The sequence below is a fragment of the Theropithecus gelada genome, chromosome X (genome assembly GCF_003255815.1).
Source record: "Theropithecus gelada isolate Dixy chromosome X, Tgel_1.0, whole genome shotgun sequence".
NCBI classification, from domain to species: Eukaryota; Metazoa; Chordata; class Mammalia; order Primates; family Cercopithecidae; genus Theropithecus; species Theropithecus gelada.
Window position 1 is genome coordinate 40,254,724 of NC_037689.1, and position 18,152 is coordinate 40,272,875.

General features: G+C 38.5%; 1 protein-coding gene across 2 annotated transcripts in view; it reads left to right on the plus strand.

The window, feature by feature from the left end:
• Positions 1 to 18,152, plus strand: part of CDKL5 (cyclin dependent kinase like 5) — a 226,900-nt gene that overhangs the window by 81,646 nt on the left and 127,102 nt on the right. For both annotated transcript variants that reach the window (XM_025373446.1, XM_025373447.1), the window contains exon 3: positions 2,959 to 2,993. In XM_025373446.1, the coding sequence (XP_025229231.1) occupies positions 2,959 to 2,993 (35 nt within the window). The remainder of the gene's footprint in view (positions 1 to 2,958; positions 2,994 to 18,152) is intronic.

The window sequence follows — 18,152 nt, forward strand, 5'->3', positions numbered from 1 at the left end:
AGCTGATTTTTGTATTTTCACTATAGACTGGGTTTCACCATGTTGGTGAAATTGTACTTAATACCTGGTAAATAAACAAATAACTTCTGTTTCTTTGAAAATGAGAGATTATGTTTTGTAAATTCTGAGGCACACAATTTTATCTCTGAAATCAGGGGGGATCTTATAATCAGTATGATGTCACAGTTTAATTGGCAGCTCTTCCTTTCCTAATAGTACATAAAATAATGCTCATGACCAATGATACATTGATTTGATGAAATATGGTGTCTTTTTGTATAAACCGACTCCTAAAAAAAAATCGTTTCTTCTGATTTTTCTTGCTTAGTTTTTGCTCTAGACTTAAAGATAACTTTGGAAATTTTGATAAATGATTCCGTTAACAGAGGATAAGTGATTGTAATTATGGTTTCTTAGCATTTGTATCTTTAAAGCGTATGTTACAAAAATTTCATATTTCAGAATTTTCAAATAAACTTTGAATTCCTAAAGGACTGTAAAAAAGTTTACCTATGTGAACAGCAAAGCTGTTTTTAAGTTTTTAAGTTGGCAAATCCTTTTCAAATACATAGAAACAATTAAAGAGTTTAATCATTGGATGCTTGTTTCAAGGTCTGAAGTTCAAACCATACAAAACAAATAGATCTTTGTTCCTTCACTAGTCAACTCCTCTTCCATTTCTTCACCGATGTTATGTAAAAACTCATTCTCAGTGTCTTGCCTACCATCTGTTCTGGAATAGCCTATTTTATTTTTCAAAAGTATTAGAATTAAAGACCAATGTAATAAAGCTGCTGACTGGAGAAGGCTAGCACATAGGGTGTAACAAGATTAGAATGTTCCAGATTCTGGGCCTAAGTTTTTCTGGATTATAACTGGTTTTTCTCAGTATAGCCATAGGTGATCATCTTCTTTGGGACTGGCTCAAAATTACCAGACTGATATATATATATATAGAGATCTGATATATATATCTCAGAATCTGTTACTTTAAGTTGTAATCAGAACCACCATTGCTGTATGTTTCTTTCTTTGGAAATCACCTCACATATTTTTTTGGCTAGGATATACATATAAAGTACATAAAAATCTTTCGCCAGGCACGGTGGCTCGTGCCTATAATCCCAGCACTTTGGGAGGCTGAGGTGGTGGACCACAAGGTCAAGAGATCCAGACCATCCTGGCCAACATGGCGAAACCCTGTCTCTACTAAAAATACAAAAATTAGCTGGCTGTGGTGGTGGGCACCTGTAGTCCCAGCTACTCAGGAGGCTGAGGCAGGAGAATTGCTGGAACCCAGGAGGCAGAGGTTGCAGTGAGTGAGCTTGTGCCACTGCACTCCAGCCTGGTGAGAGAGCGAGACTCTGTCTCAAACAAACAAACAAACAAAAACAAACAAACAAAAAAACCTGTCAAGCAAACTCTACATTCTTGTAGTTTAGACAGGGTATTTTTCACCCCATAGAAAAACTGACATAGACAGAGAATTGAACAATTGCCTGGCAATTGTGAAGTTAAGTTAGATGGTTATAATGGCTGGTTCTATGCTAACTCTGATAATAGGATTCATCCATCTCTACCAAAGTGAGGGAGACTTGTTCAGGTCTCATAGACTCTGCTGGAGACACATTTCCTAATTTTGTATCCCTGAAGCCCCCTTCTCATAGATGAATGCAGGCTTGCTAGTCTGCTAATGTTAATGTTCTTGATGTTTCTGTAAAGCTCAGCTATCATTCATGACATTTTGATTCTCTTAGTTAGATTTTTCACAATATAATTTTAACCTCAGTTTCCTGGGCACCTCGCTGTCAACTCTGTTCTACTTCTAAGGAAGAAGTTTATTGCCTAGATAATAGGATAAGTAACCCCAAAGGTGTTAACTTGTTGAAATACACCAAAGACGGTGGGAGTGCTTGTGGCCTTTGTGTATGAACTGAGTCTTTATTTATGGCAAAAGTTAGCAAATCCTACCAGCTATTAATTGGAATACTGAGGCCTGGACTACCTTGCCAGTCAGGAGAGACATTCAGCTGGATGTGGTGGTGCATGCCTGTAATCCCAGCACTTTGGGATGCTGAGGTGGGAGGATCGCTTAAGGCCAGGAGTTTGAGACCAGCCTGGGCAACATAGTGAGACCATGTCTCTACAAAAAAACTTTAAAAACAAAACAAAACAAAACAAAAAAGAAGAGGGGCATTTCAATATCCTAGAGGAAGATTTTAATGTCTTCTAGAACAGATAGTGTATTTGGTGGGCTCTGTGCTTGAGCTTACTATTGAGATGTCATTAGCGCTTAAGGATTTTTTTGTTTGTTTGTTTTCGCGCCCAGGCTGGAGTGCAGTGGTGCGATCTAGGCTCACTGCAACCTCTGCCTCCTGGGTTCAAACAATTCTCCTGCCTCAGCCTCCTGAGTAGCTGGGATTATAGGCACCTGCAACTATACCCAGCTAATTTTTGTATTTTTAGTAGAGATGGGTTTTCACCATGTTGGCCGGGCTGGTCCCGAACTGAACTCAGGTGATCTGCCAGCCTCAACCTCCCAAAGTGCTGGGATTACAGGTGTGAGCCACTGTGCCTGGCCTAGCTCTTAAGTTTTAAGTTCCATAGAATTTTCTGAGTTAATTTTCATTTATTCTCCAAGTTCTTGAGACCAAATCTTGTCTTCATAAATGTATAAGCCTACATTTAAACATATTGCCAGTGAAATTTTCTTTAAAAAGAAACATTTAAAAATACTTGTTGGAGGAAATGACTTGTCTATACTCTTTATAATAAATGTATAATAAAGTATGTTCCATTTGTATGTGGCTCATTACTGCATTATCACTATAGAATCTTGTCACTTTAGTGGTCATTATTATAACACTGAGAAGCAATGTCAATATAGCAGAGCTTTGATTTCTTCAAGACCTGTAGTTTGTATGCATGCCCTTGATTGTTTACTTCTTTTTATTATAGGAGCCTATGGAGTTGTACTTAAATGCAGACACAAGGCAAGTACATTATTTTTAAAAAGAAATATCTGTATATGTTTAACTGTTCTGAAGCTAATGTAGTGCTCTGTGCATGTGGGCATGTACAGGTTGAACATTCCTTATCTGAAATGCTTGAGACCAGAAATGTTTTGGATTTTTTCAGATTTTGGAATATTTCCATATGTATAATGAGATACCTTGGGGATGGGACCCAAGGCTAGACACGAAATTCATTTATGTTTCATATATACTTACTACATATAGCTTGAAGGTAGTTTTATGCAATATTTTAAATTTTTGCCTAAAACAAAGTTTAAATACTTATATGTGGAATTTTCCACTTGTGGCATCATATCAGTACTCAAAGTTTTGTATTTTGGAGCATTTTGGATTTTTGAATTAGGGATGCTCAACCTGTAATTAAAACTCTGGTTATAATGATGTTGTTTAATGAAGTGGAATTAATATGTGAATGCTGTCAGAAAGAGACTACTTTTAGGTAAGCTTGATCATGGTTGGGTAGTCCTTAGTTCTTAGCAATCACGTGCTATTTTTTTTTTTTTCAACTGACCTATGCCATGCACCTCATAATGACATTTAGGTCAACAGTGGACAGCGTATACGATGGTGGTCCCATAAGATTAAAGATATGGTATTTTTCGTTTAGATAAAAAACATGTTCAGATACACAAATACTTGTCATTGACTATGGTACTCAGTAAGGTAACATGCTGTACAGGTTTGTAGCCTTGGAGCAGTAGGCCATACCATGTAGCCTAGATGTGTAGTAAGCTATACCATCTAGGTTTGTGTAAGTATACTCTATGATGTTTGCGCAGTGATAAAATCACCTAATGACATATTTTTCAGAATGTATTCTTGTCATTAAGTGATGCATGACTGTGTAAGTGAAAAGCTGCCTAATGGGAAAAGAGAAAAGGTGGTGGGATGGGAAGAAGAAAGCAGGGCAGTGACAGATTTAATTTATGTTCAAGTACTTGTGAGCAAAGAGAAGTTTTTTTTTTTTCATGTAGACCCATTAACTTAGATTGCTTGATGCATTTGAATCCAGCTTTTGAAGGGTAATAAGGTAGGTGTTTAGATATGAGCTAGGACTTAAGATAATAGTGTAGATTATGATTACTGGCTATAGTTGATTACCCTTGAACAGCTGTGAAATGAACCTTACTGGAAATTATTTTACTATGATAATAATCACAAATTATTCAGAGAAGTTATTTGAAGTTTCCATAGCTGTTGTTCAGTGGTAAGCATGTTTTACTAGGAGAGTAACTTTCAGATGGCAAGTGTTGAAACTGTAACAAACATTAGTTTAAATATTTTTCTATTATGGCATACCTAGTCTGAGTATTTGGCTTCATTTGCATATAATTTGTTAAGACGAAGGTTTTAAGTTTTTTCGTGATATTTTAGAATGATATAATTTATGTCTGTGATGATTTTAGCAATTTAACCCAAAACATTTAAACTCCTGAATCTGTCATCTATTGAAAATAATATGTGTGTGTATGTATGTAAATACGCACACAAATAAATAAAGATGATACTCTTATATTTGCTTTTCCTTTTGTACAAAATACCACCTGCCTTTTGGATTTAAGCCTTCGTGACAGTTAATGTATTTTTGTGTTTAGATCACAGATCTCTTACTTCCATGCAGTGGCTTTTGTATTCTTCTTGAAATTGGATGTTTGAACTATTTTATGTGAATAATAGTTATCTGAAGATCTCTTTGCCATTAAATTTTCAAAAATGGTTTGAATACTATTGGTTCTTGATTAAGGATGATTAAGAATTTAAAACAATAAATATAATAAATTTAGCACCTTGAACACCTTGCTAAGAAATGTTATTGTAGTTTGAAATTAAACAAATGAAAACCTCCCTAATAAAATGCTAAATGCTATACTTTTAATGACTTGCCTTTAGTTATAAATTTCTGAAGCTTAAAAAAAATTCCTGGGTGGATATTACTTGGGAGAAATAGGTTATTAGTTTCCAAGTTAAATTTGACTTTTTCCCGAACATAAAACCTCCTTTTATACAATGGCTCTGTTTATGCAACATTGCAAATGGAAGCTTCAGTTCTTCTAATATTGGGTTTTAAAACTCAAAGATTTATGAGATATATACATACCTTACATACGTACATACACATATGCATATATATATTATACATATACGTATATCTGATATATATTACACATCATGTACAGAGTCCAAATGTTTTCTCCTAGTCATTGTCCTACTTCAACCTGTGACCTTTTTCTCTATACTTTCTTGTAACTTTAAGCTCTCCCTCTGCCTTTTATATAAAAATAGTTTATTATTTAAATATATTGTTTTTATCTTTCTATTTACTCATTTGTTAAAATGGTTGTTTCGTATACCTGGCTCTCAAAACACACACTGTTAGTGCCAGCAGGATGGGCCCAGTGTGAAAGTGGATGAGAATGGACATCTCTGCTCTTAGGAAACCAACTCTAAATGTGAACTCTGATTTTTAGTTACTGTGTATAGGGCACTTTGAATTACAAGGATAAATAAACCATACTTTTCTTGCCTTTATATGGCTTATGGTCTGTCTGAAGAGACAGAAGAATAGATACTTAAAAAAAAACAAAAAACAAAAAAAAAACCACAAGCCTGTGAGGTTGCTGCAAATGAGATACATCTAAAACATTTCTCTCTTTGCTGTCCTTCACTACATGAGGTCACACACCAGCTCTTTAAGTGTTGTTGATTTCTCCTTGCATGTGTCTAAAAAGATATCACTGGATGGAAAATTTAAAGCATAAATTAGTGCCTATCTCAGAGTATTATAAAACTCTTTTTTAGAATCTGCAGCTGTTTAGTCATTAGACTTGTTATAGATAGTATATCCTTTTCCCAGCTAAAATCAGACCTTCAAATCTATATTCCATTATCCAAAAATAGAGAATTTGATGCTTCTGGTAAGATTGACGCTTTAGGGTCAAACAACGGATTGTTATGAAACTCATATTATAATTAAAAATGTATGTAATCTTCCCGATTGTACTTGTATATAATCAGGCCAATATATTTTGCATACCTTTAAAAATTTAGTGAAATGTTTATAAAAATGTCTAAGGTCTGTGTGATTGTTTATGCATAAATTGGGTATCTTTTTGAAAAGGTTGACTGTGGGTGTATATATAAATAAATAATTCTTAGCATGTTTTATATTTGTACAAGTGTAGAAGAAAGTCACTGTTTTAATCTGTGTACTGTCGCAATAATTGAGAGGTCATGCTGACAAATAGGTGTATTTTGTCTTTTGTGCATAGAATATGATGTTGGGCTGATCCAGACCAAAGATTATACTTCCTAATTTACTGAAATTAATGCTGCTCAATTTCAAAGCAAAAATATAGCTCGTACGATTTTTTTGACAGCTAAACAAAATTAAGCTGTATGTATTTATTGTATATATAATAAGTTGTTATATATACACATTGACATGCATATGAAATCTCTTAGCAGTGACTAAGCTTCTTTTTAGGACTCATTATGACTACTCACATTTGAAAGATGTTCTAGGCTGGGCACAGTGGCTCACACCTGTAATCCCAGCATGTTGGGAGGCCAAGGTGGGCAGATCACCTGAGGTCAGGAGTTGAAGACCAGCCTGGCCAATGTGGTAAAACGCAGTCTCTAGTAAAAATACAAAAATTAGCCGGGCATGGGGGCGCATGCCTTTAGTCCCAGCTACTCGGGAGGCTGAGGCAGGAGAATCACTTGAACCTGGGAGGTGGAGGTTGCAGTGAGCCAAGATCACACCACTGCACTCCAGCCTGGGCAACAGAGAGAGACTCTGTCGCAAAAAAAAAAAAAAAAAAAAAAAAAAAAATAAGATATTCTGGTTTGGACCTTTACCCTGCAGATATGCATAGTTAATTATCTTTTTATTTGTATGCGTGTTTCTGTTTCCCCCTCCTCCCCGCAGACGAAGTCTCTCTCTCACCCAGGCTGGAGTGCAGTGGTGTGATCTCGGCTCACTGCAACCTCCACCTCATGGGTTCAAGCGATTCTCGTGCCTCAGTCTCCCGAGTATCTGGGACTACAGGCATGCACCACCATGCCCGGCTAATTTTTGTATTTTTAGTAGAGATGGGGTTTCATTACATTGGCCAGGCTGGTCTCAGACTCTTGACCTCAAGTGATCTGCCCACCTCCACCTCCCGAAGTGCTGGGACTACAGGCGTGAACCACCGCACCCAGCCTTGTGTGTCTGTTTTAAAGTGCCTATGAGATAGGCATGTTTTATAGCATGGTTTTCTTAGCAAAAAGGTCATGCTTACAACAAGGCAAGGATAATTGAATGGGGTTGAAATAAAGACATTCAATTAGAGCTTGAGGAAAGTGGGCTTGTACAGCTTGATAGAGAGAGGCTGGAGGGTGATGCTCATTGAGCCCAGGACAGGAAAGTGGTGATGCATATAATTCATTTCCTGTGACTGTGATTGACTTATGAGAAGTTTTTGTTTGTTTTGAAGCAGTAGGTGACATATGCTTTTGAGATAGCTGGTTATACAAAGCTGTGAACATCCAACATTGGAGTACAGCCTGTAAGTGTTCAATAAATAATAATCTTACATTAGAGGACTGAAGATGAAGGATGCAGTAGAGAGCTGTTGCAGAGTAGCAGGGACCTGGTACTTGTGGAGGGATGAAAGATGATCCCAGGGACTTGAATGTGGTAAATTAGAAGCTTTGGTATTATTTATCTGACTGGGAAACTTATAAAAGATATATGAGTTTGGGGGGAGAAATAATGAGTTTGGCTTTAATAAAGAATAAAAATGGCAGCAGAATATAAAACCTAATATTAACAAATACTACCTATTGAGCATCTACCACATACTAGACACTCTGCTAGATGTCTCAATCACTACAACAAGATAACTCTATTCTTAGCCTCATTTTACAGATGAGGAGACTGAGTCTCAGAGGGTCTATGTAATAGGGCCAAAATCATGTGGCTGATAAATTGTGGAACTAGGCTTTGATCTGACTCCAGAAATAGCTAACTTGAGCATGAGATAGGAGCTGTCTCGTCTCGTCTCGTCTCGTCTCTTCTCTTCTCTTCTCTTCTCTTCTCTTCTCTTCTCTTCTGTCTCTGTCTGTCTGTCTGTCTGTCTCTCTCTCTCTCTCTCTCTCTCTCTCTCTTGCCCAGGTTGGAGTGCAGTGGCACCATCTCTGCTCACTGCAACCTCTGCTTCCCGGTTTCAAACAATTCTTGTGCCTCAGCTTCCCGAGTAGCTGGGATTACAGGCATGAGCCACCATCATGCCTGGCTAATTTTTGTATTTTTAATAGAGATGGGGTTTCACCATGTTGGCCATGCTGATCTTGAATTCCTGACCTCAAGTGATCCACCTCCCTCAGCCTCTCAAAAGTGCTAGGATGACAGGCGTGAGCCATTGTGCCTGGCCTACTTTTTTTTTTTTTTTAAATTGCTAAACAATTTTAAGAAGATACTTGAGGAAAAAGATCTGTCTCCTCTTAGAGAGGCACTCATAGAGAACCATTGTGTGTGGTTTCTGCTCTTGTCCTGGGTTTTGTTGCTGACCCAATTAATTGTAGAACAGTGTCTGGAACACTGAAATAGTCTCACCCAAATTCTAATTCTTTGTATTTTAATATTTTGTATTTGAGATTTTGCTAGACTGTTGATACCGGAAAAACTACAAATGCTGCTGTTGTCTTTTTTTTTCTAGTAAGATAGGGTCTCACTATGTTGACCAGGCTGGTCTCGAACTCCTAGCCTCAAGCAGTCCTCCCATCTTGGCCTCCCAAAGTGCTGGGATTACAGGCATGAGCCACTTCTGTTGTCTTTTTATCTATTAAAGAAATTGTGTCATTTTCCATGCTGATCTAACTGTGGGTGTGTGTGTGACGGAGTTTTGCTCTTGTTACCCAGGCTAGAGTCCAATGGCACAATCTCAGCTCACTGCAACCTCCACCTCCTGGGTTCAAGTGATCTCCTGCCTCAGCCTCCCGAGTAGCTGGGATTATAGGCATGCACCACCACACTGATTGATTTTTTGTATTTTTAGCAGAGACAGGGTCTCACCATGTTGGTCAGGCTGGTCTTGAACCCCTGACCTCATGTGATCCACAACGCCTGGGCCTCCCAAAGTGCTGGGGTTACAGGCATGAGCGCCTGGCCTGACCTGACCTTTTTAGGGAACTAGAAGAGTTTTGGGCCTTTGCAAGCCTCCTGTTTGCCTTTATCCTCATCATCCGAATCTACATTTAGTTTATTGTTTGTGAGTTTTTTAGTAAACAGAGTAAGGGATTAGTCATGTTAGAATTAGTATTACCTCTTTCTACTCTGAAAACTTTCCCTCATTCCTCCTTTTTACAGTGATTCAGTTCCTAAATCATCATTTCCCCTCTCTCTTCTAGAGGATGAATTGGCTGGAATGCTTTTCCAGTTTACCACTTTCAAATCCTTGGGATTATCTTTCATCCCTCTTCAGGGACTGAGTCCCTGCTACTCTGCAACAGCTCTCTACTATATCTTTCATCTTCAGTTCTCTAATTTAACATTCTTATTTATTGAATACTTATAGTTAACTTTAAAGTCCTTTTATGGTAATCATAAAAATATAATTAATTCAAAGAAGAGAACATCTCTTCTGCACTATAAGGTGAATAATTTCATTAGTCTCTGATAAATGTGCTTAAGTGATTTATACTAGCTCCTTAATGCCACTTTTCTTCAAAACTTCAGAAACAAAAATGAGTGTGAATCTTTTTTCCCCCTACAGGCCTGCAATATATATGCACTGATTAACAAATGTCTATATAGTGGAAACTCTTGAGTAATTTAAGCATAGCTCTTTATCAGTTGTTGAAACTACTTCAAAGGAGTGCATGGATCCCAGCACTTTGGGAGGCCAAGACAGGCGGATCACCTGAGGTCAAGAGTTCGAGACCAGCCTGGCCAACATGGTGAAACCCCATCTCTACTAAAAATACAAAAAAAATTGCTGGGCATGGTGCCAGATGCCTATAATCCCATCTACTCGGGAGGCCAAGGCAGAATCGCTTGAACCCAGGAGGCAGAGGTTGCAGTGAGTGGAGATTGGGCCACTGCGCTGCAGCCTGGGCGACACAGCGAGACTCCGTCTCAGAAAATAACAAAGTAGTACATGGTGATCTATTTCTACATAAAAAGTAATCCAACACTGATTTACTGTGTAATTAGAAGCTGTAGTTCATATTTTGCAATTTAAAGGTGACTTTCATATATTAAAGCATTTTAATTTTTAAAAAATCGACTTTTTTTTTTTTTTTTTTTTTAAGCTACTTCCTGTACTTAAAACACTGTGTTCTAGGCATGGCATTATAAAGTAAAATTCAACCAGACATCTAAGAAAAATCTATTGAATGCCTATCAAATATCAGGCACTTAGCTAGGCACTGACTGCAAAAAAACAATAAGATGTAAGTCTTACTTTTAAGGAATTTAACATGGATAAATTAACAAATATAAAGTCATGTTTTCTTTTTTCTTTTTTGAGAAAGAGTCTTGCTCTGTCGCCAGGCTGGAGTGCAGTGGCACAATCTCGGTTCACTGCAACCTCCACCTCCCAGGTTCAAGTGATTTTCCTGCCTCAGCCTCCCGAGTAGCTGGGACTACAGGCGCCCGCCACCACGTCTGGCTAATTTTTTTATTTTTAGTAGAGATGGGGTTTCACCATGTTGGCCAGGATGATCTCAATCTCTTGACCTCATGATCTACCCTCCTCGGCCTCCCAAAGTGCTGGGATTATAGGTGTGAGCCACCGTGGCCCGAGCCCAGCCTTAAAGTCGTGTTTTCTGTTCTCAGGAAGTTTAGCATATAGTTTGGGAGAGATAAATTTGAGATAAGATGGTAGTTGACATGATAGTGTGAAACCTTCCCCCCCACTTTTTTTTTTTTTTCCAATAAATTCTCCATTGAAGTCTGCTTTAGGAAAAACTCATGTCAATAATAAAGTAGGGCATGGGTGGTGGGGAAGCATTTCCCAGAACCCCACATGAGAACTACCATAAAGCTGGGGATAGAGTTAAGGAGTAACATTATTAGCTGATAATGGACTGAATGAGAATGGTATAGTGAGAACCTCTGTTTTACCTCTGTGTGTCAGAGGGCCCAGAATCCTTGGTGTGGTAATGATGGATTGTAGAACCTTCCCCAAATGGCACAGCTGAAAGTTGATCCAGGAGGCCCAAGTCATTGCTATTAAGACTCTACCATATTAGGATGGGCAGGATAACCTTCCCTAGCTGTATAGGTCTGGAGCTGGCAAACTACTGCCTGTGGGCTCTATTTTATAAATAAAGTTTTGTTGGAATGCAGCCACAGTCATTTAAGTATTTTTTGTGCATGCTTTTGCAATACAATGACAGTTGAGTAGTTGCGATAGAGACAGACCCACAAAGCCTGAAATATTTATTGTCTGGCTTTGTATAGAAAGAGTTTGCTGACTTCCGATATTGAACAAGCCTTAACTAGGAGAATATTGTGGGAACAGCGTAGTGGCCTTGGTGAACCACAGTCTCAATTTCTATTTGACTCTTTGCCCTTGGTGCTCTAAGACCTGAGGAATAAGGTTAATAAGGTGGGGGACTTCAGTGAGAATTACTTTTCCCTTGATCGGGACTTGAGTAAATCCTTTGAATGGCTGGGCAGGAAGTTTTGTATTGGTTACCTCTTTCACATGTCAACTCTCACAGCAGAGATGTGGAATTTGCTGGGTACTGGACATACAGAGACACATACAGTCTATTTACCTTCTGTCACATCACTGGCCTGCATAGTGCCCTTTCCACGCAAAGATGAATACGAAGAAAATAGTCCTCATTGAGACTGAAAAAATTCTTCAGCTCAAGAGAAGGACATTCTCATAAATATGAAGAGATTTATGAGTGTAAAATTCTTTGGAGAAAAATATGTGAGATTCAAGGGAACGTAAATAAGAAATTAAGATGAAACAGTTAACTTTCGTTTCAAGTGTCTCTTGTCTTCCAGGCATTGTGCTAGCTGCTTTATTTTCGTGTCTCTTTCAATCCTCATAATAACCATCAAAGTTAGAAGGAATTATCCTCCTCTTATGTGGGGGAAACTGGTGCTCAAATAGGTTAATTTCCTGAAGGCTATACAAGTTAGTAGATGGTTGAGCCAGGAATTCATCACATTTTAGGCTCCCCCTTTTTTAAAAAAATTGAGATAAAAGTCACATAACATAAAATTAACCACTTTAAAGTATACAAGTATGTGACATTGAGTACATTCATAACGTTGTGCAACCACCACCTCTTACAAGTTCCAAAACATTTTCATCACCCCAAAAGAAAACCCTGTACTCATTACCCACCATCTTCCCTTGCCTCTGGCAACCACCAATCTGCTTTCTGTATTTACCTATTCTGGATATTTCATATAAATGGAATCATACAAATCATACAACATGTGGCCGTTTGTGTTTGGCTTCCTTGACCTATGTTTTCAAAGTTCATCCACGTTGTAGCATGTAACAGTACTTCATTCCATTTTATGCCTGCATGATACTGTTTCGTGTTGTATGAATATACCTCATCTTGTTTATCTTTTCATTGGTGATGGACATTTGAATTGTTTCTACCTTTTGTCTGTGAACATTCATGTACAAGTGTTGTTTGAGTTTCTATTTTCAGTTCTCTGGGGTGTATACCCCAAAGTAGAGTGGAAATGCCATGTTTAATTTTTTTGAAAAATTGCTTAAACTGTTTTCAACAGCAGCTGCCCTACTTTACATTCCCACCAGCAATGTATGAGAGTTCCAATTTCTCCACATCCTCACTAACTCTTGTTTCTTCCTTCTCCTCCTCCTTCTTATTGTTGAGACACAGTCTCACTCTGTCGCCCAGGCTGGAGTGCAGTGGCTCCTTGCAACCTCCGCCTCCCAGGTTCAGGTGATTCTTGTGCCTCAGCCTCCCGAGTAGCTGGGATTACAGGTGTGCAAGCCACCATGCCTGACTAATTTTTGTATTTTTCGTAGAGATGGGGTTTCGCCATGTTGGCCAGGCTGATCTCAAACTCCTGGCCTCAAGTGATCCACCTACCTTGGCCTTCAGTTGTCCCAGCACCTGGATTTGTTGAAGAGATCATTCTTTCCCCATTTACTGGTGCTAGCACCCTTATTGAAAATCAGTTGGCCATAGACATGCGAGTTTGTTTGTGGACTCTCACTTTTATTCCATTGGGCTATGTGCCTGTCTTTATGTCAGTACCACTGGTTTGATTACTATAGATTTGTAGTAAATTTTGAAATTCGGAAGTGTGAGTCTTCCAACTTTGTTCTTCTTTTTCAATACTATTTTGGCTATCAAGGGCTCCTTGCAATTCTGTATGAATTTGAAATTTTTTTTTTCTTCATTTCTGGGAAAAAAAAGCTGTTGGAATTTTGATAGAGATTGCATTGACTCTGTAGATTGCTTTGAGTAATACTGTCATCCTAACTATAAATTCTTCCAATCCATGGGACCTTTCCATTTATTTAAGTGTTTAACTTCTTTTAGCAATGTTTTGTAGTTTTCCGTGTACTAGTCTTTTACCTCATTGGTTAGATTTATTCTTAGATGTTTTATTCATTCAGGTGCTTTTTTTGTTTTTGAGGCAGAGTCTTGCTCTGTTGCCCAGGCTGGAGTTTTGTTTTGTTTTGTTTTGTTTTGTTTTGTTTTGTTTTGTTTTGTTTTTTGAGACAGAGTCTTGGTCTGTTGCCCAGGCTGGAGTGAAGTGGTGTGATCTTGGCTCACTGCAACCTCTGCCTCCTGGGCAAGGTTGAGGCAAGCAATTCTCATGCCTCAGCCTACTGAGTAGCTGGTATTACAGATGTACACCACCACACCCAGCTAATTTTTATATTTTTAGTAGAGACAGGGTTTTGCCATGTTGGCCAGGCTGGTCTCGAACTCCTGGCCTCATGTAATCCACCCACCTTGGCCTCCCAAAGTGCTAGGATTACAAGCATGAGCCACCACGCCTCTCTGCTCTTTTAAATGAAATTGCTCTGTTAATTTCTTTTTTGGATTGTTTGTTGCCAGTACATAGAAATATTACCAATTTTTTTTTTTTTTTTTTTTTTTTTTCTGAAACAGAGGCTCTGTCACCCAGGCTGTAGTGCAGTGATGTGATCTCGGCTCACTGCAACCTCTGCCTCCCGGGTTCAAGCCATTCTCCTGGCTCAGCACCCCCATGCAGCTGGGATTACAGGCAGGTGCCACCACACCCAGCTAATTTTTGTAGTTTTAGTAGAGACAGAGTTTCACCATGTTGGCCAGGCTGGTTTCGAACTCCAGACTTCAAGTGATCTGCCTGCCTTGGCCTCCCAAAGTGCTGGGATTACAGGTGTGAACCACAACACCCGGCCCCAGTTGTTTCTTGTTTTTTGTTTTTAAATTGTGGTAAAATATATGTAATATAAAATTTGCCTTTTTGTTGTTGTTGTTGTTGTGTTGAGACAGAGTCTCGCTCTGTCCCCCAGGCTGGAGTGCAGTCGCATGATCTCGGCTCACTGCAGACTCTGCCTTCTGGGTTCATGCCATTCTCCTGCCTCAGCCTCCAGAATAGCTGGGACTACAGGCGACTGCCACCACACCCAGCTAATTTTTTTTTTTTTTATATATTTAGTAGAGATGGGGTTTCACTGTGAGAGCCAGGATGGTCTCAATCTCCTGACGTTGTGATCCACCCACCTCAGCCTCCCAAAGTGCTAGGATTATAGGTGAGCACCCGACCCCTTTTTAACTATTTCTAAGGCCACAGTTAGACATTAATTGTATTCACAGTGTTACGTAACCATTACTACTAAGTATTTGCACAATTTTTTCATTACCTCAAACAGGAACTCTCTGCCAATTAATAACTCTCTAATTCCCCCATCCCTAGTAGTAGTAACTTCCAATCTACTTTCTGTCTCTATGATTTTTGCCTATTCTAGATATTTTATATAAGTGGAATATTACAGTATTTGTCCTTTTGTGTCCGATTTCTTTCACTTAGCATGATGTTTTCAAGGTTCATTCATATGGTGTGTATCAGAACTTCATTCCTTTATATGGCTGGACAATATTGGAACAACATATAACAATATTATATGGTTGAACCTTGAAAGCATTATGTTCATTGTATATGTATACAACGAACAAAATGTGGTATATACATGTAATTAGATATCATCTATTACCATTGAGTATTCATGCTGTTACCTGTGGGCTTTATAGATGTTCTTTATCAGGTTGAGGAACTTGCCCTCTATTTCTAGTCTTCTCATCTGCCATGGATATGATATGTGGGGGGAAAATGTACACCACATTTTGTTTATCCATTCATTTCTTCGTGGACACAAGTTATTTATACCTTTGGTTATTATGAATAATGCTGCTATGAACATTCACATACAAGTATCTGAGTCCTTGTTTTCAATTCTTTTGGATATATACCTAGGAGTAGCATTGCTGGCTCATATGGTAATTACATGTTTAATATTTTGGGGCCTACTGGTTTTTGTGTTTTGATCTTGTATTATGCAACTTTGCTGAATTTGTTTATTCTAATTTTGTGTGTGTGTGGATTCTTTAGAATTTTCTCTATATGAGGTACCATCTGTGAATAGGGGTAGTTTTACTTATCCATTTACAGTTTGGACACCTTTTATTTCTTCTTCTTGTCAAATTGCTCTGGCTAGAACTTCCAGTGCTATGTTGAATAGAAGTGGTGAAAGTGGGCATCTTTGTCTTGTTCCTGATCTTGAGAGGAGGGGTTTTAGTCTGTTACCATTGAGTATTCATGATGTTAGCGGTGGGTTTTTAAAATGTCCTTTAACAGGTTGAGGAAGTTGTCCTCATCTGCCATGGATATGATATGTGGGTAAAGGTAGATAGGCAGTTTAAAATGCACAGTGTTATCATAAAGCAGCTGTCTGTTTCACCAAGCCTTCCTCTGGTTGTTGTGAGTTTTTGAATAGTTGCAGAGTTGTGGAAACGTTGATTCTGATACTTTTTGCCAGCTCATTAGTTGTTTTTGTGGAGGGACAGAGTCCTAGATTTCCCAGTTCTGCCATTTTCCGTGCTAACACTCTCTAGTTATGTGTTCTGCACATATTTTTTTCCAGTCTGTGGCATGTCTTTTCATTCTTATAATGGTATGTTTACCAAAGCAGAAGTTTTTAATTTTAATGAAGTCCTACTTAACAAGTTTGTCTTTCATGTACAGTCCTTTTGGTGTTACATTTGAAACCTCATTGCCAAACTGAAGGTCACCTAGATTTTCTAGGTTATCTTCTGGAAGTTTTATACATTTGCATTTTACATTTAGGTGTATGATCTGTTTTGAGTTAGTTTTTGTGAAAGTTTTAAGGTCTGTGTCTAGATTCTTTCTTGTGCATTTGGACATCTAGCACCGTTTGTCAAAAAGATTTTCTCCATTGGATTGCCCATGCTCCTTTGACGAAGATCTGCTGATTGTATTTGTGTTGAGTCTATTTTTTGTTTATTGGTTTGTTTGTTTTAGGGATGGGGTCTTGCTTTGTCATCCAGGCTGCAATACAGTGATGCAATCATGGCTCACTATAGCTTCAAACTCCTGGGCTCAAGTAATCCTCCCATCTCAGTCTCCCAAATAGTTGGGACTACAGGCTTATGCCACCATGCCTGGCTAATTTTTATATTTTTAGTAGAGATGGGGTTTCAGCATATTGATCATGCTGGTCTTGAATTCCTGACCCCAGGTGATCCACCCGCATCAGCCTCCCAAAGTGCTGGGGCTACAGGCATGAGCCACTGTGCCCGGCCTAATTTTTAAATTTTTTGTAGGGATAGGGTCTTGTATGTTGACCAGGCTGGCTCTTGAGTCTGTTTTTGTGCTTTATTCTGTTCCATTGATGTCTGTGTCTATTTTGCACCAATACCATATTGTCTTGATTACTGTAGTTTTATATTATCTTCAATGGGAGTAGTAGTATCAGTCCTCTCACTTTGTCATTCTTCAGTATTGGGTTGGCTGTTTTGGGCCTTTCGGTACAACCTTTGACTTTAGTTTGTCAGTATTCACAGAATAGCTTCTAGGGATTTGGATTGGGATTGCATTGAATCTACAGATCAAGTTGAGAAGAATTGACATCTTAACAATATTGAGTCTTTTTTTTTTCCCCTTTTTTTTTTTTTTTTTTTTTTTTTGAGATGGAGTCTCACTCTGTTGCCCAGGCTGGAGTGCAATGGTGCGATCTCGGCCCACTGCAACCTCCACCTCCCGGGTTCAAGTGATTCTCCTGTCTCAGTCTCCTGCATAGTTGGGATTGCAGGCTCCCACCACCACGCCTTGCTAATTTTTGTATTTTTAGTAGAGACGGGGTCTCGCCATGTTGGTCAGGCTGGTCTCGAACTCCCGACCTCAGATGATCCACCCGCCTTGGCCTTCCAAAGTCCTGGGATTATAGGCGTGAGCCACCACGTCTGGCCACCAATATTGAGTCTTATAATCCATGAACACGAAATCTCTCTCTATTTATTTAGATCATCTTTGATTTCTTTCCACAGCAATGAATAATTTTTCACATACAGATCCTGCAAATATTTTGTTAGGTTTATACCTTAGTACTATTTTGGGGGTGCTAATATAAATTGTATTGTGTTTTCAGTTTCAAATTCTAGTTGTTCTCTGCTGATATACAGGAAAGTAATTGACTTTTGTATGTTAACTTTGCATCATGTGACCTTGCTATAATTGTTTATTAGTTCCAGGTTTTTCTTTTTCTTTTTTTTGTTTTTGTGGGTTTTTGGGATTTTCTACATAGACAGTCATGTCATCTGTGAACAAAACAGTTTTATTTCTTTCTTCCCAATTTGTATATCTTTTCTTTCCTTTTCTTGTCTTACTGTATTTCTTATGACTTCCAGTACAGTGTTGAATATGACTTTTGAGGTGGGGCATCCTTCTGATCTTAAGGGGAAGGCATGCAGTTTCTTGCTGTTAAGTACCGATAATGTTAGGTTTATGTAGATGTTCTTCATCAACTTGAGGAAGTTCTTCTCTATGCCTAGATTGCTGAGAGGTTTTTTTTTTTTTTTTTCTTAAATCAGTAACAGAGATTGAGTTTCAAA